Source organism: Drosophila ananassae, chromosome 3L (assembly GCF_017639315.1).
Source record: "Drosophila ananassae strain 14024-0371.13 chromosome 3L, ASM1763931v2, whole genome shotgun sequence".
NCBI classification, from domain to species: Eukaryota; Metazoa; Arthropoda; class Insecta; order Diptera; family Drosophilidae; genus Drosophila; species Drosophila ananassae.
The window spans coordinates 14670223-14692751 of NC_057929.1; the positions used below are offsets into that span (position 1 = coordinate 14670223).

The 22529-nt window shown below is 45.4% G+C and overlaps 6 protein-coding genes across 7 annotated transcripts; 3 read left to right on the forward strand and 3 right to left on the reverse strand.

Annotated features, from left to right (window-relative positions):
- Nucleotides 1–238: 238 nt before the first annotated feature.
- LOC6494224 (heat shock 70 kDa protein cognate 5) lies at nt 239–3307 on the reverse strand. Its single transcript, XM_001960672.4, has 5 exons — nt 2870–3307; nt 2708–2754; nt 1859–2437; nt 474–1719; nt 239–404 (listed from the first exon to the last, which is right to left on the reverse strand). Exons 1-5 carry the CDS (start codon nt 2957–2959, stop codon nt 306–308), a joined length of 2061 nt encoding a protein of 686 aa, XP_001960708.1. The 5' UTR covers nt 2960–3307; the 3' UTR covers nt 239–305.
- A 56-nt stretch (nt 3308–3363) lies between these two features.
- Nucleotides 3364–5873, forward strand: LOC6496328 (dnaJ homolog subfamily C member 11). 2 transcript variants are annotated; one of them, XM_001960673.4, is made up of 7 exons: nt 3364–3504; nt 3589–3767; nt 3821–4397; nt 4462–4759; nt 4818–4934; nt 4994–5417; nt 5477–5873. In XM_001960673.4, exons 2-7 carry the CDS (start codon nt 3693–3695, stop codon nt 5609–5611), a joined length of 1626 nt encoding a protein of 541 aa, XP_001960709.1. In that variant the 5' UTR covers nt 3364–3504; nt 3589–3692; the 3' UTR covers nt 5612–5873. The 2 variants fall into 2 exon arrangements, with proteins under 2 accessions (XP_001960709.1, XP_014763762.1); XM_014908276.3 differs by having other exon boundaries at nt 3369–3504; nt 3553–3767.
- A 156-nt stretch (nt 5874–6029) lies between these two features.
- On the forward strand, nt 6030–8152 carry LOC6496329 (beta-1,4-N-acetylgalactosaminyltransferase bre-4). Its single transcript, XM_001960674.4, has 5 exons — nt 6030–6320; nt 6379–6644; nt 6699–7122; nt 7188–7406; nt 7463–8152. The coding sequence occupies exons 1-5, from the start codon at nt 6196–6198 to the stop codon at nt 7602–7604; spliced, it is 1176 nt and encodes a 391-aa protein (XP_001960710.1). The 5' UTR covers nt 6030–6195; the 3' UTR covers nt 7605–8152.
- Nucleotides 8153–8218: 66 nt separating this feature from the next.
- LOC6494223 lies at nt 8219–15455 on the reverse strand. Its single transcript, XM_001960675.4, has 7 exons — nt 15213–15455; nt 11055–11140; nt 10796–10995; nt 10528–10733; nt 9426–10468; nt 9063–9248; nt 8219–9004 (listed from the first exon to the last, which is right to left on the reverse strand). Exons 2-7 carry the CDS (start codon nt 11121–11123, stop codon nt 8870–8872), a joined length of 1839 nt encoding a protein of 612 aa, XP_001960711.2. The 5' UTR covers nt 11124–11140; nt 15213–15455; the 3' UTR covers nt 8219–8869.
- A 514-nt stretch (nt 15456–15969) lies between these two features.
- On the reverse strand, nt 15970–17937 carry LOC6494222 (inactive selenide, water dikinase-like protein). The gene is made up of 2 exons (XM_001960676.4): nt 17787–17937; nt 15970–17428 (listed from the first exon to the last, which is right to left on the reverse strand). Exon 2 carries the CDS (start codon nt 17403–17405, stop codon nt 16209–16211), a length of 1197 nt encoding a protein of 398 aa, XP_001960712.1. The 5' UTR covers nt 17406–17428; nt 17787–17937; the 3' UTR covers nt 15970–16208.
- LOC6496330 (chaoptin) lies at nt 17879–22276 on the forward strand. Its single transcript, XM_032450575.2, has 11 exons — nt 17879–17992; nt 18084–18188; nt 18253–18504; nt 18569–18729; nt 18789–18958; nt 19018–19620; nt 19677–19931; nt 19992–20603; nt 20661–20755; nt 20811–21698; nt 21761–22276. The coding sequence occupies exons 3-11, from the start codon at nt 18356–18358 to the stop codon at nt 22152–22154; spliced, it is 3327 nt and encodes a 1108-aa protein (XP_032306466.1). The 5' UTR covers nt 17879–17992; nt 18084–18188; nt 18253–18355; the 3' UTR covers nt 22155–22276.
- The last annotated feature ends 253 nt before the right edge of the window (nt 22277–22529 follow it).

Sequence of the window (22529 nt, forward strand, 5' to 3'; positions counted from 1 at the left end):
GCTTGCATAATAAACAATAAAAACATTATGCAGTCATATCTCACGAGGCATAACCCTTCTTAAAACCAGCGGTTTGGTCATTGTCTTTCAGCTTTGGAAGTCACATCGTCTGATTTGATCGGATCGCATCTAATTCTGATTACTACACATTTTGTTGGGTAAATGCTGATGTGTCTCTGTGTGTAATTCATGATTCGGTATAAGGAATATGACGGTGTATTCGTGTTTAACGTAGAACTTAATCGAAATCCAAAAGCGGTTATTATTAAATAAGGGAACAACAACTATGACTATGGTTGCCTAATTTAGTTCTTCTCTTCCTTCTTGGCTTCGCCAGAAGTGTCGCTGGAACTGCTGCTGTCGGTGGATCCGGATCCGGCGCTGCTCTCGCGCTCAGCGGACATCTAAATAATAGAAAATAAACAATTACATAAACAAATTCAAGGCAAATGGTTGCAGAGTTGGTTGCATACCTTCTTGTAGGCCATCTCGAAGAGCTTCAGGGAGGATTGCTGCAGTTGGGAGGTAGCCTTCCTGACCTCTTCCAGCTCGGCGGTCTCCTTGTTGGCCAGCAACGTGCGCAGATCGGCAATCTCCTTCTTCAGCTTCTCGCACTCCTCGGCGGGCAGCTGGCTCTTGAACTCCTCCATCTTGGTCTCAGTGTCGTGGACTATGCTCTCGCCCTGGTTGACGATTTCGATCAGTTCGCGCTTCTTCTTGTCGGCGGTGGCGTATTCCTCGGCCTTCTTGATCATGTTCTCGATTTCGTCCTTGCTCAGGCCGCCGCTCGACTGGATGACGATCTGCTGCTCCTTGCCAGTGCCCTTATCCTTGGCCGAAACGTGCACAATGCCGTTGGCGTCAATGTCGAACACAACCTCGATCTGGGGTACACCACGGGGTGCTGGGGGAATGCCCACCAGCGTGAAGGAACCCAGGAGCTTGTTGTCGTTGGCCATCTCGCGCTCTCCCTGGTGGACCTTGATCTCCACCTGGGTCTGGCCATCGCTGGCCGTCGAGAAGACTTGCGACTTCTTAGTGGGGATTGTGGTGTTGCGGGAAATAAGGCGGGTGAACACTCCACCAAGGGTCTCAATGCCGAGGGACAGGGGAGTAACGTCGAGCAGAAGCACATCGGTAACATCTCCAGCCAACACACCGCCTTGAACAGCGGCACCGACGGCGACAGCCTCATCGGGGTTGACGGAACGAGAGGGCTGGCGGCCGAACAGTTCCTGGACCGTGGACTGCACCTTGGGCATGCGAGTCATGCCACCGACTAGGAGCACCTCTCCGATCTCAGACTTGGAAACCTCGGCGTCGGACAGAGCCTTCTGGCAGGGCTGGATGGTGCGCTTGATCAGGTCAGCAACCAGGCTCTCCAGCTTGGCGCGGGTCATCTTCAGGTTCATGTGCTGAGGTCCAGCAGCGTCCATGGTCAGATACGGCAGATTGATGTCGGTTTGCTGGGAGGAGGACAGCTCGCACTTGGCCTTTTCAGCAGCCTCCTTCAGACGCTGCATGGCAATGTTGTCCTTGCGGATGTCAATGCCGCTATCCTTCTTGAACTCGGCAACCAGGAAGTTAACAATAGCATTGTCGAAGTCCTCACCTCCCAACAGGGTGTCACCGTTGGTGGACTTGACCTCGAATACGCCCTTCTGGATCTCCAGGATCGAGATATCGAAGGTGCCGCCACCCAAGTCATAAACAGCAATGCTGAAAGGATAATAGATTATTTAGTTAGGACTCCGATTCCCCGAAAGAATTTCTTTGCAACCTTCTGATATAAATTGAAATTAAAGATAAGAAAAGTCACGTTCCCACCCCATAAAGATATACATTTTCGAACACTCACATTTTGTCCTCGGTCTTGTCCATGCCATAAGCCAAAGCAGCGGCGGTGGGCTCGTTGATCACACGCAGCACATTAAGTCCGGCGATCTGACCAGCATCCTTGGTGGCCTGGCGCTGGGAGTCGTTGAAGTAGGCCGGCACAGTGACCACGGCGTTCTTGACGGGTGTGTTGAGGTAAGCCTCGGCGGTTTCCTTCATTTTGATGAGGATGAAAGCTCCAATCTGAGAGGGGGAGTACACCTTTCCGTCGGTGGCCGATACCCAGGCATCGCCGTTGGACGCCTTGACCACCTTGTAGGACAGGTTGGTGATGTCCTTCTTCACCTCGGGATCGTCGAAACGACGGCCAATCAGACGCTTTGTGGCATAGAAGGTGTTGGCCGAGTTGGTCACAGCCTGACGCTTGGCGGGCATGCCCACCAGACGCTCGCCGTCCTTGGTGAAGGCGACATGGGAGGGCGTGGTGCGGGCACCCTCGGCATTCTCGATAACCTTCGCTTGTTTACCCTCCATCACGGCCAAGCAGGAGTTGGTGGTTCCCAGATCGATGCCAATAACAGCACCTTTGACCTCGCCAGACCTAAAAAAAAGAAGGGGGATGGTTAGTCGGTGATAAGGCCGCCGGCAACAAGTGGAGATAAGCGCCACGTTTCTTTTGCTAGATATTTCCAATTATCGCTAGGGAGGATCTAGCTTAGATCTTTTCATTTTGGGAATGATGCAACGTGAAGTCGCTTCTGGAAATTCAAATGTTTGCATACAGAGCAATTACATAAGCGGGAAAGCATATAATATGCTTCGCGATTGGGAACCGATATTTTCGTTTAAGAATTAACCTAGGCTGACTTACTTATAGCGCATCTGAGCCGATAATCCATTGCTAGCACCTGGCAGAGTCTGAAAAAAATAATAGAAAGAGTCAACACGAGTTGCCGTCGAATATTCGCGTAAAACATGACCCGCAGCGGAGCCGCACATGCCGCACTTTACATAATAGTCGGCGGATACTTACGCGGAATATGCCAGAAGCTCCAGAAAGGTTTGTTGGAGCAACGCCGACCTGGCGGGCGAGACGAGGCAGAAACTTGGGTACACGCAGCATCTTGGCTTGGGGTATATTCTACTTCTGCAATTTAACACGAACAATTGTCAAATTAAAGCAAAATTTCGTCAGAACAGAGCACGGCGAGCGAGCACGTTTCTTCCCGTGAGAGGGCTGGAGGTAAGTAATCGTTATCGAGTCGGACGATATGCGATAGTGAGGCCAGGGCTGCCGAGGTGGGTGTGCTTCTTCAATTTCGAACTGGGATTCCCCGTCTGGTGTATATAAATGTTTTCAAATTCTTTCTTTCTAGCACAATGTCATTTCAGTATGTGGGGATAGGAAAGCTCACTAGATGGACTAGGATCTAATATGTCCAAATGAAGTTTTTTGCGAATAAAATTTCAAACACTGAAATTGCATGCTTTGAAAAATATTCCAAATCTATCTGTGTGTCGTTCGAAATCTTTTCAAAAACTTTTTTTTTTCCTTTTATTGTGATCCGATAGCTGGACCTAAGCTTCTGCATCTCATCCCTAGGCGGCCGTTGTTTTGGAAGTAGCTTAATAGTATGACCGCACCGGTCACTTTTGGGGGAAACTATCGTAAGGCACATTTTAACACATGTATATCAGTCTATCATTGCGTAAAAGTATCCAAAAATTTCGAAATCCCAAATTAACACTTAGAACGCCGGTAAGATCCGTGCGCTGCCGGTTCCGTGCCTCCGTACCTGCACCTGTCCCACGTCCGAAGGATATCCAAGTAGCAACCGAGGCAGTGGATCAGCGCAATGGCTTCGGATCATGAAGAATCAGACGCTGAGCTGGAGGAGAACTACTACACATTTCTGAATTTACCACGGGATGTATGTGCAGCGTCATCTCCAGATAACTGTCCACTAATCACCATTCATTCTAGGCCACTGCGGAGCAGATTAACACGGCGTACCGGAAACAGAGTCGCATTTATCATCCGGATAAGCATCTTGACCCGGACAGTAAGAAGAAGGCGGAGATCATGTTCAATCGTACCAAACGTGCCTACGAGGTGCTGTCGGATCCCCACCAGCGGGCCATCTACGATTCGGTGGGGGAAAAGGGTCTGCGCACCGAGGGCTGGGAGATCGTCCACCGGACCAAGACGCCGGCAGAGATTCGGGAGGAGTACGAGCGCCTAGCACAGGCTGCCGCCGAGCGACGGCTCCAGCAGCGAACGAATCCTCGCGGCAACATTACCATTAATGTAAACGCCACAGAAATATTTGCTCCGTACGATGACACGGAAATGCCGCGCGTGGAGATCGGCTCTATGAGCATTGCCCAGTCCATAGAAGCTCCAATCACGCGGAAGGATATGATCATCATGAGTGGCAACCTGTACTCTTCAAATGGCAATGGTAGTGGCGGCTTTGTAGTAGCCGGACGTCGGCTGCTCAATAAAGGTTGGCTGGAGCTTTGTGCTGGTGCGGGCAACGGCTTTCTGCTGGGTCTTAAGGGTATGTGTCACTCGCAAAGCTCGAATCTTTATCGTCACATATCTAAAGTACCCCCTCTTTTTAGGTGGACGCACTTTGACCCAGAAGCTGACGCTCAACGGTGGCACAAACCTGAACTTCCGGGACAACGGGGTGATACCTGCCTTGTTTTCTACGCTAGCCGTGCAGCTGGACAAACACACCATGGGAAGTCTCACGTTAAACGCTGGTCCCCAATCCTCCATGTCTACGCAGATCGATCACTCCAAGGAGAACTACTCGCTGAGCACGTCCTTTGTGATTGGCACGCCGCACGTCTACTTTGGTCTCTCTTACACTCGAAAGTTGATGGAGAATGAACTAAAGCTGAAACTAGCCACCAAGTATGGATACCCGACAGCTGGCTCCAAAAGGTGTGATTACTATTTTTATTCATTACAGAGTGGGAACTTTTGGATTCTTGGGCGAGTACGGCTTGGAAAAGAAGGTGTCCAAATACAGCTCGGTGACGGCAACGGTTTCAATTGGCGTGCCTTCTGGTGTCATCCTGAAATTCAAGTGCGTTAACTCCAAACTTTCTTTACCTCCAATCCATCATTGGTTTATTTCTTTCCCAGAATACTTCGTTCAAATCAATCGTATGTATTTCCCATCCACTTGAGCGATGAAATAGTTCCTGCTGCCGTTTTCTACGCCTCAGTCACTCCGGTGATCGCGTGGTTCTTCATCAAGAAGACAGTGATGGACCCCATGGAGGCGGAGAAGAAAAGTATCGAGGTGGAGCGAACGAAACGGCAGAACGAACAGAGGCTGTCGGCCAAGCGGCAGGAGGCGAGTGCTGCTGTCCATTTGATGCAGCGAACCTACAATCGGATTATGACCGAAGAGTTGGAGCGGATGGGTCTGATTGTGACGCGGGCCATATACGGCTGTACAGTGGAGGGTAGTACTCAGTTCAAGCCGGAGCAGTCGCTGGACGTGACAATACCTATTCAGTGCCTCGTTAAGGACGGAACCCTGCAGCTTTATGAGTCATCAAAGGTTAGTAATTAACTTCTTTAAACTATTCAGTGAAATAATCCTGTTTTTGCCAATAACAGAGCGACCTGCCTGGTTTTTATGATCCCAGTATCGGAGATGAGAAGATACTGCGGATCGAGTACACCTATCAGAACCAGTTCCAAATAATCAACGTCAAGGACAATGAGGCGCTACGACTTCCAATGCCAGGATAGTGTGACATCGCTGCGCTGCACTGAACTGCACTGCCCGGCAATTAGTATAAATCTTCAGTTGTGTTTGTATCTTGTTTTTATTCTTTATAGAAAAGACCCATTCCCAGGACATGGGGCAAATATCGCTTGTTAGTATATTTACCCCCATTTACAATGCCACTCTGTAATTCCCCATTTTTGGGACAGCTATGAGATCCGTATCGCGCAATAAAGCAGAAAACGAAATTGATTGGAAATGAGAAATATATGATATTTTGAGATATTTTTTCGGCTACTTTTATTTTTAATTTTTAACTTAAAATAAAATAATTTTATTTTAAAGTATAATTTATTAAAATTAATTGTTTTAAAGTGTTATCGATATTAATTTAAAAGTCCCGCCGATAACCACAACAGCGTTACTGTTAGTGCAGGCGCATGACAACCCCGATCTGGGGGAGAAAACTCGGAGTCAGCTGTGTTACTGCTGAGTTCGAGGAGTTGCAAGTTTTTACGTTTCAGATTCTGGCGACAACCGTTTGGAGCTGAAAATGCCTCTGCGGAGGGGAAACGAGTTGAGCAGAGTATGATGCAATCCTTGGACCATGATCGGATTCACAAGGGCGAATCTCATCCGCTTCGTGGCCGGCGCAATCTGCTTGTTGCTGGTGGTTAACTTTTTGGGCTTCCGCACCGACGGGGCCAGTGGCACCTCCCTAAGCAAGCTCAGGTAGGTTGCAGTCCATTTCCGCCTACTGTTTATACTAAGGATCACTTTTTTTCCATAGCATCCGGCGTGTACACAAATATGCGCATATCTACGGCAACAGCAGCAAGCTGCCCGCTGCTCCACTGGCCATGTCCAAGGAGCGCGAGCAACTGCTGGAAGGCGGACCCAACTCCACCTCAACGACTGTGATTGCGACTGCAAACTTTACTTCCATTCCACAAGACTTATCGCACATCCCGCTGAGCACGTACAAGGCTCTGCCCATGGGTCGAAAAACCAGTTCCGCCCTCCATGCCAACTGCACTGATCCCGATCCCCGTGATGGTATCTAAAACACAAGTCTTTAAAGCTTCAGATTTTACTAAAACTGTATTACAGGTGGACCTATCACACCGAACACTACCCTCGAATCATTGGACATTATCGAAGCTGAGCTGGGTCCGCTTTTGCGCCCTGGTGGTGCCTTTCAGCCCGATAAGTGCAATGCCCAGCACCACGTAGCCATTGTGGTGCCCTTCCGAGACCGGTACGCCCACTTGTCCGTCTTCCTACGCAACATTCACCCGTTCCTGATGAAGCAGCGCATCGCTTATCGCATTTTTATAGTCGAGCAGACCAATGGTAAGCCCTTCAATCGGGCAGCTATGATGAACATTGGTTTTTTGGAGGCCTTAAAGGTGTTCCAGTGGGATTGTTTCATATTCCACGACGTGGATCTGTTGCCTCTGGATGACCGAAATCTGTACAACTGTCCTCGTCAGCCGCGGCACATGTCGGTGGCGATAGATACCCTCAACTTCAAGTAATTAGAAATTGGAAGATAACATATAATGAATGAAGAAATTAAGTCATTAATTTGATATCTAGGTTGCCTTATCGATCAATATTTGGCGGAGTCTCTGCCATGACGCGTGAGCATTTCCAGGCGGTTAATGGGTTTTCCAACTCGTTCTTTGGCTGGGGTGGTGAGGATGATGACATGTCCAACCGCCTGAAGCATGCCAACCTATTCATATCAAGGTACCCCGTCAACATAGCCCGCTACAAGATGCTAAAGCATCAGAAGGAGAAGGCCAATCCAAAGCGGTAAATATGAAATACATTTTAATCCTTTAAACATTGACTATCCTTTTCCTTTTTAGGTATGAGAATCTACAGAATGGCATGAGTAAAATTGAGAGCGATGGCATCAACTCGATCAAGTATGTTATTTACAGCATCAAGGAGTTCCCGACCTTCACTTGGTATTTAGCTGAGCTAAAGAACTCCGAGCGCAAGAGTTAGCCTACGTAAAAGTGCGTGACCTTTCAAACTATCCAATATTCGTATGTACAAAGGACAACATTACTTTCACGAATCGTAGAGTCTCTTATTAGAGTAGCCCGAAAAAAAGACATCTCATGGCAACATGATCAAGATATACATATATATATATTAGACACATATTGTGTGCATATGGTAGCAAGTCCAATACTATACTCATATTACTATGTAGTATACTTTTTAATCCATATTTTAGCTTCAATTCGTAATCCAAGAACAAATAGTAAGAACTCGTCTCTGTAGCCGTAATCGATCGTCCCTTTTAATATTCAATACCATATGTGACAAAGAATACTTATAAACGTTATACACTTTTTGTTATTTTTAAGTTTTGTTAAGTTGTTTTGCTTTTTTGTTACCATTCAATTTTATGAACTTCTCGAAAGACACCTACACCTATTCCTCTGAGGTGAAAATGTAGATATTACTTTTGTGATATGCAAATTGTTATTCGATCAAAAACGATTTATACCAAAATAAAAACTCGAAAAAACTTTTACTATACCATATTCAGATGTTCAGATATAATATTTCGCTTTCGACCCCCCACGCATTGAAATCAGACAGTTCGTTGCTTCGTTTGTTAGATATCGTTTTTATTATGGTTACTACGTGTATTAGAGATAGTATTTATGGCTTTGTAACGACTGGGTTACCATTTTAAGTCGCAGTTACGTTTATGGTTTATGATTAGTGGGTATTCGGGGGCGATGGCGTTTGGCGACTGGCGAAAACGAATAATAATCGCAAATAATGGCGAGGGGAATCGGATTCCACGGCTCATTTATTAGTGTTTGGCTGGTTGGTTGGCATATATGTTGTATATGCGATATGCAAAAATACAGTTAAAACAATATCCAGTATCCCATTCGTTTTCCGGGGGACACCGCTGGTAAATGCTTGAGCAACAATTTCGAGCAACCTATATCCAAATTCGAATCAAAATCATACAAAATACAACAATCCGATCATCCGTAGGGGATAGTGACGGATCACAAATTATATACATAGACAATAATAACGTATAAAATAGACAATTATAAATTTGGCAATCAAATTACGAGTACAACACACATTATAGCAACAAGCAAACCCAATAGTAGTTAGACAATAGATAGAGAGCAACATTTTTACGGGGGAAGAGCAGGACTGGGCAGGGCAGGATTTAGCGTTAGATAATTAGAAACCTATGTACAAGTAAAGATTCCGGGCGATCTCTGCTCGATCTACATAATGGAGCAGGGCATGGCACAGCAGAGGGGCAGACACACCGGCACCACGGCGCCCCCGGACTTGGTTTTCGTCTTTGACTTGGAGCCGGACTCGTACTCATACATTCCCGAGCCCTTGGCCCAGCGTCCCTAAAAAATGGATTTATGTAAATAAAGGTTTCTTGAAGAATTATTTATAAATACTCACTCCTGAAGCAGATCCGGCATGCATCTCCTCGCGCTTCATTATGATGGTGTCGTGTCCTGGCGGATAGTAGACCTCCTTGCCGGCCTTGTTCACGGACGGCACATGCTGCTGGTTGGGCGAGGCCACTGCTGTCTCGATTTCACGCTTGCGCACTGGAGTCTCCAAGGTATCCACATGGTCAGTGGTCTGGAAAGGCACATGGTATGAGGTAAGGTATAATTATCGTTTCAGTAATCACTGTATCTTCAAAATAAATTAACGCTAATTTGATTGGTAAACAAAGCTATAATTATTCTAATTTTCTCGCATTCTCCAATTCGAGAGGAATTGACAACAACGAGCGAAAACGTATTATATACTTACAGTTCCAAAGCTCTGCATCAGATCATCCACCCGCTGGGGAGGATTGGCATTCACTGGATACTCCACGCCATCGACTGGGAACGGCGACGGGGATCCAAAGTCCGGTCCGCGACGATTGTTCGTGTTGGTGGTCGAGGAGTACTTGTAGCTGTATGTGGTGGAGTTTGGCGGATATCCGTTTCCGTTTGGCGGATGCTGGGGCGGATAAGCGTTGATCGGCGGCAGCTGCTTCAGAGGAGCGGGCTGGGGCTCGTAGGGAGCTCCGCCATTGGGTGGTCCATGGATGCTGTTCACCGTGTTCGAGGTCTCCGTCTCCTTGTAGTAGTAGCGGTTCACCCCCGGCTGCAGGGGCGGACTGTGTGGTCCACCGTAGTTGGGACTGTGAGCCGGACTGTGTGGCGCCGGATAGCGCTGCTGCGGTGGCAGCTCATTGATCGTATTCACGTGATCCGTTTTGTGGATGTTGTAGACCACGGTACGGTTGCCCGGAGGCGTACCGGCCGGTCCCGATCCTAGAGGCAATTGGCGCGGCTGGGGGCTGACGCCGCGAGTGGTGGTCTCCTTGTGCTCCCGAATCTCGTACGACTGATTGGTGACTAAGGGGCGGTCGTTGGGCTTATTCAGCGTGGAGTAGCTCTCCGTGTTGTAGACCACGGTTTGGGGCACATGGGACGTGTGCGGAACCGGCGAAAGCTGCGAGTAGTTCTGGCTGGAGTTGTGCGACTCGTGGAGCTTGTAGCTGCTGCTCAGAGTATTCGAGTTGCTCAGGTTGTGGCTTCGGTTAATGGTGCTGGTGTTGCTTCCGGGACCAGTGGCCGGAATCTCGTAAGTGTATGTCCTGACTGTGGTGGTCACCTTAGTGCCGGGGGCAGGCAGGATGCCATCGCTCAGGGCGATGTCCTGCAGCTCCTTGTCGATGGTGGTGCCGCTGGTCACCGTCTGGGTGCTGGTGGTTCCCGGCAGCAGCTCCAGGTTGTTGTTAATAGTGCGGTTGCTCTCATAGATCTTCTTACTCTCGTAGTGACCACCACTGGGAGAGGGAGCTGAAATTAATAGAAAGCTATTAGACTTTGCATTCCTTTCTAGGATTACAGTCACCTACCCAGGCTATAAGGCTTATCCCTGGTCTGGAACTCGTCCCGTTTCAAGCTGGAATACTTGGCCGTGGACTGCAGAGTGCTGTAGTCAGTGGGATTGAAGGTCTCCACATCGTCGATGAAGGGCTGTTGGCCTCCGGAGCCGGAGTGCTTGGAGGTCTTCACCACACGAGTAGTCCTCGTTACGGTTCCCGAAGGATCAGTACGTTCCCTAGTGATAGCCAGTAATATATGAAGCATAATCTAATAACGTAGAACTCTAGAGGAACTCACAGTGTCCTATAGGAAGTTCCATTGCTGGGCAGCAGTTCCCGATCCCTGCTGGTATTCTGACGCTCCTGCTTCAGGTCCTCCAAGAGGGCATCCAGCTGGTCGATGTTCTGATCGGCTGGTTTACCTTGGTATGAGACATTGTTGTCTGCCGAGCTTGAGTATTGATAGGAAGACTTCTTATAGGAGTAGTTTTTGTCGTTCTAGAAGATAAAAAAACTTATATAACTGAAAAGATTAATCCTTGAAATATATATCCTACCTTGCCCCATTTCGAGGGCTTGTCCCGCAACGAGGATGAGTAATTTTCCGAACTGCTCGAGTACTGCATGTCCAATTAGTATTTTGCTGTAACGGAAATGAATATCATTCATAAATTATTCAAATTCTACGTGTGAGTAACTCAAGGGAGACGTGGGTGTCTGCGAAACACGTAATCATGGATTGCGTCCCCGAATGGCAGGTTGAACATTTTTTTTTATTCAAGGCGGTTCACAAGAATTCAAGGCATTTTTCCCACCCACACAATTCAAACAAAAATGGCCGCATTCGTCATTTCAATCTCAATCTGAATCTGAAGTGAGAACTTTTGGCGCATTAATGGAAGCTTAAGTCATCTGAAGTGGGCAACACTTGAGAGCACAAAGGCGCGGAACGCCAAAACAACAACAGAACGGCGGGGGCCGCCAGCCAGCCGAAGACAAAATGCTCTGAAATTCTGACACTTTCTTCAAAAGACTTTATTAGGTGGGCTCAAAGCTACGTCTTTATGAGCAAGCTCTTTAAATGGAATTAAGAATAAAATACCGCCGATAAAATAATAAATAACCGAATACAGTGATAATATATTCACATAATACAAATGGCATCATTGAGAATTGAAATCGCTACTTTTTTAAAAGAGCTCGTTTTAAAATCCATGACTTCATATATTACTCCCTGCGATGGCTATATCTTCCACAAGTTTCATCCGATTCAAGAAAGGAATACCTTAGAAGATTTGTGGTTCGATTCCCAGTAAAACTGCATCAAAATCTTCAAACGAATTTTTGGATCGATATTTTTCCATTTTTTGTGGGGCATCCCCTTGGAAATTCCAGGATACCCCCATATGGCCCCTTCTGATGTCCATATCTTCGACAATTTTCATCCGATCCTTGAAAGGAATACCTTAAAAGATTCGTAGTTCGATTTCTAATCAAACTGCATCAAAATCTGGAAACGACTTTTTAGATCGATATTTTTCCATTTTTTGTGGGGCAACCCCTTGGAAATTCCAGGATATCCCCATACGGCCCCTTCAGATGTCCATATCTTCGACAATTTTCATCCGATCCTTGAAAGGAATACCTTAAAGGATTCGTAGTTCGATTTCTAATCAAACTGCATCAAAATCTCGAAACGACTTTTTAGATCGAAATTTTTGCCATTTTTTGTGGGGCAACCCCTTGGAAATTCCAGGATATCCCCATACGGCCCCTTCAGATGTCCATATCTTCGACAATTTTCATCCGATCCTTGAAAGAAATACCTTAAAGGATTCGTAGTTCGATTTTCTAGTTCGATCAAACTGCTTCAAAATCTCGAAACGAATTTTTAGATCGATATTTTTCCATTGTTTTTGGGATCCCCTTTCCTGGATTTCCATATGTGCCCCGTGGGATGGATATAACTCTCATTGTTTCTAAGGTTAAATACGAAATAATTATAAATTAGTTTGAATGAGTATAAATCTTAAAAGCACATGTTTTCAAAATTAACGAGAATAGTTTAAGCGTAAAAAACAAATTATTTTCACATTTTGACGTACAAATTTCTGAACAATAGACACATGTAATGTTTCTTTAGAAATATAAAAATATCGATGAGCTTTTTCGTAAATCTTGTCAGTGAATTTACAATGCCCTTTTGGCAGAGTACCCCGAAAAAAATAAAGACTGTGGCATTGAAACTCAGAACTGGCACACAAACGCTCCAAAAAACACACAAATGTGGCAGGCAGGCAGGCGCAAAAAGTCGAAATATTCAATGTCAAACTGGTTTTCACTTTCGGCGTGTCCTTAAACTCCTTTTTTGTCTGGGGCCGCATACACTCACGTCAAAACATCCGGAGAAAATATATACAGTGTATATTGGTGTGTGTTTTTTGTTGTCAGTTCGGGCTTAATTTTGTTGTTACTGGTGGTGCAGCTTTTGCGATTTAACGATAACCTTGAGGAGAGAGATACAAAGATAGAGAACGAGACGATGATGCAAAAATCTGGCCAAGCACACAAGGATGACCGTCGATGATGTCATATGTTTATACAGAATATATAGCAATAGTAAGTCGGAGCTTGACAGCAACTGCATTAAACGTCAGCTCTGGCTAACTGGCTTAAGTAATCAAATCAAGGCGTTCAGACTTTAAATAAATCACCTTTGAGTGAGGATGGGGATGGGGGATGCCTCGCCATATGGTCAACAGAATAGAGCTAATAAAGACGAACAACGAACAGCAGAAATATAAAATAAAAACCTCGCACACAGGCCAAAAACACGCATAAAATAGCATAATATACAATAAATAAAAGGCCAAATCTAATTGACGCCGTCGCCGTCGTCAGCTCCGCCCCATTCCGCCGCCCACTCCACCCCCACCTATTCCTTAGCACGTTTTTAGTAGCGTTCGGGGTCTCGATTTTGGCGACAACCGAGGAAAAATAAAGCGCCGAGAGCTAAATCGATCGGAGAGCAAAGCGCGTGTTTTGCTTTTAGTTTTTTACTTTTGTTTTTGCATTAGCATTCGCACAACTACATAGATGTGTGTATGTACATATATGCTGCCCGCGGGTCACAGAATGATCTCATATACCCACGAGATAGAAGCTCCATGGAAACATGTTGCTGTTTTCCAGACACCTTAACCCTTAGAGGGCCCACGTGTCGTATGCGTAACTTTTGAAAGCAAGGCGCCATTTTGTTCAAGAAAATTTTCTTAATTTGGTTCTATGAATAATTCAATCAGGTGTTTAAGAATTATTGGATTTCTAATTTTAAATTCCAAATATTATTAAAGTTGAATCATATTTGTTTGTTTGTTTAATCAACAAAAGATCTTTTATGTTTTCACTTTTCTCTAAACAAAGAACTATCTTTCATAAAGGCTCGTCAAATAATCTAGTCCTACATTATTACAAGTGCTTAATTATAGTATTTTTAGACTAATTGCCAATAAAAAGGAATATATTTCCCCTTCATTTGAAATCTACCATTCTTTGTTTTTCAACGAGAACTAAAAAGTTCCAAAGCACAAACTGGAGTAGCTGTGGCGTGGGTTAAAATCGGGGGAAGTGAGATCGCTGATCTCTGATCGCCAAATGCCAGACCGTATACGTGGGCCATGGTAATAGCAAACATAAAATAAACAAATACCTCGTTCGCAACGAGTTTGAAATGGCCGAAAAGCGAAAAAAAGCGAAGGTGTTGTTGTCGTCCCCGCACCGTTCTTGTTGTTCAAAATTTCCGAAAAATCAAACCGAAAACGTAGGCGAAATTTTACGTTTATATGTGCCGTCAGGCATGTATCATTATCTATATGTGTTCTAGGTAGTCTTGCCGCTTTTTTGTGTGTCTTTGAATGGTAGTAGTACATATATCCGTATCTGTGAGTTGCCAATTTGTGGCAGACACCCACACACACCAAAGTCAGTGAGTTCAAGCCGAGCGGACGCCGTTTGAACTTGGCTAATTTAAACGAAAGTTTAGTGCGCCACAAATACACGAAAAATAGAGATACAAAACACTGCCACAGAACAGATACTGAGATACATCATCATTGCTCTTCAGGCGAATTTCCGAACACTTTTTCGACTTTTGCCGAGCCATTTTTTTTTTTGTTGTTATTTTGGCTTTTTGGTTGGTTGGTCGGTCGGCTGGTATATGAAAACAAATAATTCTATTTTTAGTTCACTGCCACTGTTCTTTCAATTTGAATACGGAATACTGCGCCACCGTCTGTTTGAGATGTGTTGTTCGGGGAAATAAATCGAGTGTACACCGTACATGAATCATCTGGCCAACAAGAGATACATATAGGGCAGAAGATACATCTCTAAAGTGAATAGGATGCGTTAGCTGCTTTTCGAATTTCGAATTTCACTTTAAAAAGCGAGTACTTCCACGTACAGAAATACCATTACATCTATGTATCTACAAAAACAAATTCCACCGACACGTAGGGAAAACTCGTTTCGGACTTTGTTGTGTTTGCGTGTTGATTTTTTTTTTTAGTTTTTTTTTTCGCTGTGTTTTTAAACTAAGCTCGTCTGCCAGTTCAATAGACAAAAACCACAAACCCACACGCTCTTTCTCTTCAAATATTTGTATCTTATGGATACATATGCATGTATCTCACTCTCTATCTCTCACACACACTCACTGTGCACTTTTTCAAAACTCCAAAACGGCAGTTGAATGGGGAAGGAAAATTTCTGCAATGTGCGGGAAATTCGCTGTCAGTGTATTAGTGTTCGATCGCTCCCAGCACTGGTGTAACGGTACACAGTACGCGATTTAGTAGTAGTATCTAAGTAGTTAAAGGGTTTCGCTTTTCTTTTTTTCGCAGCTGCTGGCGCGTTCGCGTCGCTTGTTCGAGCAGTACTGAGGCTTCAGTTCCGCACTTGCCACCAACGATCCCATCTAAGCCCCAATGCCCCGATCCGATCGCTAGTTGCTCCGGCGAGAGCATCTTGCAGATACTCAGATACATCAGGTGCTCTTCAAGCTCCTCTCTTGCGCCCAAAAGCTTGCTGAAAAAGCTCTGAGCTATTGCTAATTGAATGGACAATAGAGCGGGTAAAACAGATCACTGGCTTGCACCGAATTGGGGATGCTCTTTGATAAAAAATAGCCTCAAAGAAATTGGTTATTGACCCTTTTAATTATCCATAAAAATCTTTTAAAAATAAACTATAAAATCTATTAAAAACCTACAATGAAAAATGAGCTTTTTCTATTTTAAACAACATTTCCAAACATTGACCTTTAAAATTAGAAACACGGCCAAGCAAATACCATCTATATCCATAAAAAATATCTCATTTAAGCCACGTCGTAGTAAATTGAGCTACATACACTAGGCACATGCATCAAAAGCTCCTTAATGCAATCCGTAACCCAATAAAAAGTCGTTCTTATTCATTTACTCGATACAAAAGAGTCAAGTGTCTTCCATTTTATTCATTCGTAATGGAACAGCGACGTCGATAATTCTAATGATCATTATATCTGTTAGTTGATAAGCTTTTTTATAAAAAACAAAGACCGCACCAATGACGGTTACAACTGAGGGGTTTAGCTGTTACGTTATAATTAAGATACTTATAAGAGAAAGAAAGCGGATGGGGAATCCAATCAACCATCTGGGTTTAATAATTTAATCCTTGGCAGGGACTTCAATCACACGCGGCTTGTCAATGATGCGGGCGGTCTTGTTGCCCTTCTCGACGATGCCGATGATCCAGGCCTGGTAGCCCTCCTGCTTCTCAATGTCCTTGCAGTAGGCGGCAGCCTGTTCGCGGGGCAGGCAGATAAGCAGACCGCCGGAGGTTTCGGCGGAATGGCCTTGCAGCAGCTGGAACATGTTGCCACAGGCCTTGGCCACAGCAGCCATCTTGGCAATCACCGGGAGATTGTGGATTACGAATGAGACGTCCTTCTTTTGGTGGGCGGCAAGGGTTTGAGCGTGGCCCAGCAGACCGAATCCGGTGATATCGGTGGCGCCATGGGCATTGTACTTGTGCATCAGGCGAGCAGCTACGCGGTTCAACCGGGACATGGAGTTCATGGCTCGGTGATACGCCTTTCGAACGTCCTCCTCGGAGACCACCAGCTTAATGCGATTCCAGCGTTCCGGCTGGTCGATCCACTGATGAGCATTCACGGCCACCTGGGTGCCCAGCGGCTTTGTCAGAACCAAGACATCTCCCACCACGGCGTTATCGGGCACAATGTATTCGTTGGGCTGGCAAATAGTAGAGGCCACACCTCCAATGGTACACCACGGATTTACTACGCTCTGGCCTCCAGTTACAGTAGTGCCCGCCTCCAAAGCAGAGTCCTTAAATCCCCTCATGATCAAGGGAATGACCACGTCGCGCTCCTTCTCCGTCATCTTGGTGCTGACCGCCAGAAGCATCAACATGTTGTCGCAGTCGGTGACGCCCATGGCATACAGATCACTCAGGACATTGGCACAGGCGATCTTGCCCATCATGTAAGGATCATCCACGATTGGGTAGAAGAAGTCGGTAGTTTGTACAAGGCAGAGACCGCCATGTCTCAGGGGGATCACCGAGCAGTCCAAACCGATTCCAATTCTTGGAATCGCCACATTGAGGAATTGCGGCTCTTGGTCTTGGGTGGAGTAGTCTTGCTGCAGGGCCGATACCAACTTAGAGAGCACATCCTGTGGCACCTTGCAGCCACGTCCCTTCAAATCTGCGAAGCGTGTGAGCCTGAAGGATGCATCCAGATCGTGGGCGGTGGGATCGAAGGGGCGTCGCAATTCCGCATCGCCACCACCATGCAGCTCCAGGTGAGCCGAGTTTAGTACATCAGCGGCGTAGCTCATCCTTCACTGGTATATCTGATCAACTACAAATAAGAAAACAGGATACGAGATGGGTGAGAAACCGTACGCACTTTTGCCGCGCAACAAAAATAAAATGACCATATTTCCATTTAGCGAGTAACTCGCGTTCTCCCCGGGCACCAATACTATCGCAGGGAGACGTGTATGTACACGGATTTTCTGCTGTGTGTGAGTAGCGCGCTCTGTGATTGGCTGTTGCTGCGACGGCGGCTAAAACGGGCGAAGTCAGTATTTCTCCCCGTCGGCAAAGCGAGAAACGTGAACAATGCCCACTCATTTTAATTGAAAAATGCCAAAAAAGTGTGCACCCGCCAAGTTTGGATTTGATTGCCGTCAATTCCCTTCAAAATTAACACTTACTTTTGCTTGTGCGAATGTACAACAGAGACTTATTTGTGGGCGGTTAGCCAACTTTATTTATTTTGCGCCTGGAATTTTTTGCTTTTCAACGAGCGAGCTGTCACAACAGGGTTGCCTTTGCGTTTGCAATCGCGCGTGGGCTATCGTGTGAGGGTGGTGGACTGCCAACTTGCGATAAATTTATCGATAACAAGAGCGCAAAAAGTGTAAAAAGAGATATTTTAATTAAAAATATGGTTTATATATGTAAAAGAACTGGAATTATGCATAGGATAACCTTCGATTATCAATTTATAGCTTTAATGAGCAGGAAAACTTCAGAGCTGAAACTGGGAAGGTTGGCCAAAACAAGAGCGAAAGAGACGCAGAAAACCTGTTGCTCAACCAGAGCGAAAAGTAAAAGTGAGTCGAAACAATGGAAATATTTACCTTTCTGCGGAAAACAAAGTGTATTTTTATATTTTAGCTGGATATTATAATCTGTATAAGCCTAGATTACTTTTGAAATAAGCCAAAGTCGCAGGAAACCATAAAAAACAAAAGACTGAAGCAACAAACTCGATTATCGGATGAGACCATGGCTTATTCGAAGCGCTGACGACATTAAGGCCAAAAACATGATTCAGCTACGTCTGCGCAGTCTTGTTCTGCTGCAACTGCTGGCCGTGGTTAGCTCGGAATATGTATACGGCGAACCCAAGTTCAAGTGCCCTAAAAAGTCTGTAATTTTATAAATAAAACTTATTTCTTTACTTATTATTATATTATTTTGTTTATTTCAGAGCAAACTCTTTGTATCCATGCGTATGTGAAAAGGGCAGTGACGATGGTATATTTGTTCGCTGCGAAAATGTGAATCTTGCCACACTTGCAGTGGCTCTGCAAAACTTGGCCTCCTTTCAATTGCCCATTGAGGAGCTGACCATTTACAGGGGCCACTTTGGTATGATTTTATAAACTTCTTTTGACAAGAACTAATCACATATTCTGCTTGCCCCTCAGTCCGTCTTTATGGTCCTCTATTTGCCAATATAAAGGCTCGCTCGCTTACCATAGAGGAAACTCCATTGGTCACAATTGAGGATTATGTATTTTACGGCGTAAACAACACATTGGAGCAGTTAAATCTGCTCCGCACAAATCTAAGTCATGTAGGAAAGTTAGGATTTGGTGTGAGTATACTTATATTACTTAAAAAATAACATTTTTGAACGACAAATTGCATTTTTAGAATCTTGGGAAAGCCACCCAATTAGTAATTGATGGCCATGCCTTTGACCAGCTGCCCAAGGACCTCTTTGCCAACCAGGAGATAACCAACAGCCTAGGAGTGATACGGCTGACTAATGGAAATTTAAGTGATCTACCTGTTGAAACCTTCCAGCCTCTGAGAAAACTGAAAACCCTCGATTTGCATGGCAATCAGTTGGAGGATCTTAAGCGGAACCAGTTTAAGAATCTCAGGGAGCTGGAGGTTCTGGATATAAGTCACAATAAGATCAAGAAACTGGAGGCCCAGCACATTGCTGATCTCACAAAACTAGGATGGTGCAATGTATCGCATAATGCCCTCAACGAACTGAGTCGTGGAACTTTCGCCAGGAATTCAGTTCTTAAAGTTTTGAATTTGTCGCATAACAATATTGGAAAGTTGGATGCCAACAGCTTCAGAGGAATGCGATTCCTAAGACGACTCTTCCTGAGCGATAATGTCCTTACGGATATAGGACGAGGCACCTTTGGTTCCGTGGCTCGGATTGGAACGATTGATTTGGCTCGGAATCAGCTGAAGAAAGTAGAGTTCCAAATGTTTACGCAAATGAACTATGTAGAGGTGGGTTTGCAGCATTTTATTCTTGTGACTTACCTTTAAAATGCATCTCTTTTTAGTTGCTTGATTTGGCGGAGAATAATATTACCAAGATTGAGAAGAACTCATTTAAGGATATATATCAAGCTGTGATAAATGTTTCCCACAATGCTTTGGCTCTGATAGAAACGGGTGCTTTTGAGAACTGCGTAAATATCACAACGCTGGATCTCTCGCATAATCTTCTGAGCAATTTTTCGCGACGCAGCTTCGATGAGACAACTTTTGCCTCCACCTTTCAGTTGAGTTATAATAATTTAACCAACTTGGCGCAGGTATTGGCTTACGAAATATTTTGATAGCAAAAATATTAAGAACTTACCATTTTCTTTTAGATCCCCATTCAAAATATGACAGGATTGCGTGTTTTGAATGCCTCGCATAATAGTATCGCTGAGATACCCAAGAACTGTTTCCCAAAACTCTACGAACTGCACACCATTGACGTCTCTCATAACAATATCTCTAGTATTTTTAATGGAGTCTTTCAGACGCTCTTTTCTCTTCGCTCCATTGATTTGAGCTACAACAGCATGACCGAGATCAAGTCATCCACTTTTGGAACCTTGCCCACGCTTCTGGAAATGGATCTGAGCCACAACGAACTTGTTTCCATAGTGCGCGGCTCCCTGGCCAAGTTGACCAGCATGCGGCAGCTATATCTAAACAACAACCGCTTGGAGAAGCTCTTCCAGCTGCCCATCTCACTGAACGAATTGTATTTGAGCCATAATCAATTGACGGGAATTCCAGCGGGAACTTGGCCGGTTATGAATTCGCTGATCTACTTGGATTTGAGCCACAATCAGTTGGGAGATAGCTTGGATGGGCAGAGCTTCACGGGGTTGCTGGTGGTGCAGCGTTTGAAGCTCCAGAACAATGGTATTAGTCAGCCCCCGCTGGAGGCCTTAGCCGGCATGTCCACGTTGCAGTATTTGCACTTAGAAGTGGGTATTATATTTTAAAAGAGCAACAGTTAAATTTAAAAACCTTTTTATTTTTAGTACAATAATATTACTGCATTGGATCGGAGTGCCTTTGGAAAGCTGCCAGTTCTTTTCGAGGTCAACCTGCACGGCAATCAAATCTCTGATATTAGGTAAGGATTCAACTGCCTCTCCTTTACTCTATTTTAACATTGATTTTGTTCCCAGTAAACGAGCTTTTGAGGGCCTGTTGCAGCTTCTGACGTTGAACCTCTCGTCTAATAGCCTAAAACAATTGCAAAACGATATATTCCTGGGTCTGCCCTCCCTGCGCACTCTGGACTTATCCCAGAATATGCTCTCAAAGTTCGATAACAAAACTCACGGCGTCTTGGATGATCTGCTCAGCCTGGAAACTCTGGATTTGAGCCACAACCGGATTAGTTTCGTCACCAAGAAAACCTTCCCGGAGTATCAGTACATTCCATACAATCTGAGGAATCTCAATTTGAGTTACAACCAGATGCCGGTACTCACCTATGACATAACCTTTGGAACCAAGAAGCTCTTCCAGCTGGATGTCTCCCACAATCAAATCAACGACTTGCGGCGCGGAGTGCTCTCGAACTTTACCTCCCTGCGGAAGCTGGACATGTCGCACAATGAGCTGGCGAACTTGGCCTCTGAGGAGCACATCTTCGATCTGCCCCAGAACCTGAGCAGCCTGGATCTCTCCCATAATCAGATATATCACTTACCCTTCGCCAACATTGTAAAGGTCAAGACCCTTAAGTATGTGGATTTGAGCAATAATAGTCTGGAGGATGTGCCGGCTTCATTGGTGGGCAGCATGCGAAATGGCAGCCAGGTGCTGCTGTCCGGCAACCCCCTTCACTGCGGCTGTAATGCCCGTCCGCTCAAGCACTTTATGCTGCAGCAAACGTCGCCAAGTGAGGACTTGCGAGGCATCCAATGCGGCACTCCGGCTTTGATCAAGGACAAGCAGCTCCTACAACTGCCGGACGAGTATCTGCACTGCGCCGAGGTTGAGCGTGATACGTATTCGGGCATAGACTATGAACAGCTAACGGATGTCCGGTTCCGTGAAGTGCAGACGTAAGTTATAATCATGTTTTTTGTTTAAATTAATTTAACTGAATTATTTTTTATCCCAACAGAACAAAATCTGGAAATCTGACACTTAGTTGGTTCGTTTCCGCGACGGCAGATGTCTCCGACTTTACTGTTTATGTGCGAAGTACCAGCAACGAGGTGCTCCACCAGGCAGACTATGCCTACAACCAGCGTACGGCCCAGATCCGCATTGAGGATCTGCAGGCGGCGGGTGAGGAGAAGCTGCGCGGCTCGGAAATCTGTATTGTGTCGCGGGACAGTGATGGCAACACTCGGAAATGGTTTTCGGGACAGTGTCGGCCACTGCCATCCCTCAAGCTGCCCCGCACATTTTTCTTTGGCAACTTTCAGGTCCGGGGAGCGGCTTCCACAAGGGCCAGTAGTCTACCTCACTGCCTAGTGTATATAATGATTGTTTTTTTGCTTGACCGATTGTAGATATGATTTGCTTAAACTAATTGTACATATATCTTTCAAGACTCCCACTTTCCTTTAAATAATTTTCTAAATTTTGTTGAATAAACATTAAGCATATTAGATGCCAGTGTCTGTGTCGGCCAAGGCTCACTGTAAGGACACGCTGAGCTCTGACCTTACAGCTGAACATGAACATGTGCGCGACGTCCTATTATCACAGTCGTGCGCACATGTATTTGTTTACTTGGACGCCGCCTCGCGTGGGCAGCGCAATTGAGAAATCGTTGGAGCCCAACAGAACCCAACAGGACAGCTGATGGCGATGGCGATGCCTGATGGCGGACTTTCATTCAGGGCGCAAACACAAAGGCTGCAAACCGAAGCTCTTTTCGGGCG

What these genes read in the sequence shown, in the direction of transcription:
- LOC6496329 (XM_001960674.4), top strand. Translation starts at nt 6,196, where the DNA reads ATGATCGGATTCACAAGGGCGAATCTCATCCGCTTCGTGGCCGGCGCA. An exon ending in ATAGATACCCTCAACTTCAA is followed by an intron (nt 7,123 to 7,187) that starts GTAATTAGAAAT and finishes TTTGATATCTAG; the next exon opens with GTTGCCTTATCGATCAATAT. An exon ending in GAGAAGGCCAATCCAAAGCG is followed by an intron (nt 7,407 to 7,462) that starts GTAAATATGAAA and finishes TTTCCTTTTTAG; the next exon opens with GTATGAGAATCTACAGAATG.
- LOC6494223 (XM_001960675.4), bottom strand. Translation starts at nt 11,123, where the DNA reads ATGCAGTACTCGAGCAGTTCGGAAAATTACTCATCCTCGTTGCGGGAC. An exon ending in AGCCCTCGAAATGGGGCAAG is followed by an intron (nt 10,996 to 11,054) that starts GTAGGATATATA and finishes TTTATCTTCTAG; the next exon opens with AACGACAAAAACTACTCCTA. An exon ending in ATGCCGGATCTGCTTCAGGA is followed by an intron (nt 9,005 to 9,062) that starts GTGAGTATTTAT and finishes TCCATTTTTTAG; the next exon opens with GGACGCTGGGCCAAGGGCTC.
- LOC6496330 (XM_032450575.2), top strand. Translation starts at nt 18,356, where the DNA reads ATGAGACCATGGCTTATTCGAAGCGCTGACGACATTAAGGCCAAAAAC. An exon ending in TAGGAAAGTTAGGATTTGGT is followed by an intron (nt 18,959 to 19,017) that starts GTGAGTATACTT and finishes TTGCATTTTTAG; the next exon opens with AATCTTGGGAAAGCCACCCA. An exon ending in AATCAAATCTCTGATATTAG is followed by an intron (nt 20,756 to 20,810) that starts GTAAGGATTCAA and finishes TTTTGTTCCCAG; the next exon opens with TAAACGAGCTTTTGAGGGCC.
- LOC6494222 (XM_001960676.4), bottom strand. Translation starts at nt 17,405, where the DNA reads ATGAGCTACGCCGCTGATGTACTAAACTCGGCTCACCTGGAGCTGCAT.
- LOC6496328 (XM_001960673.4), top strand. Translation starts at nt 3,693, where the DNA reads ATGGCTTCGGATCATGAAGAATCAGACGCTGAGCTGGAGGAGAACTAC. An exon ending in TTCTGAATTTACCACGGGAT is followed by an intron (nt 3,768 to 3,820) that starts GTATGTGCAGCG and finishes CATTCATTCTAG; the next exon opens with GCCACTGCGGAGCAGATTAA. An exon ending in GGTGTCATCCTGAAATTCAA is followed by an intron (nt 4,935 to 4,993) that starts GTGCGTTAACTC and finishes TTTCTTTCCCAG; the next exon opens with AATACTTCGTTCAAATCAAT.
- LOC6494224 (XM_001960672.4), bottom strand. Translation starts at nt 2,959, where the DNA reads ATGCTGCGTGTACCCAAGTTTCTGCCTCGTCTCGCCCGCCAGGTCGGC. An exon ending in GACAAGACCGAGGACAAAAT is followed by an intron (nt 1,720 to 1,858) that starts GTGAGTGTTCGA and finishes TTATCCTTTCAG; the next exon opens with CATTGCTGTTTATGACTTGG. An exon ending in TCGAGATGGCCTACAAGAAG is followed by an intron (nt 405 to 473) that starts GTATGCAACCAA and finishes TCTATTATTTAG; the next exon opens with ATGTCCGCTGAGCGCGAGAG.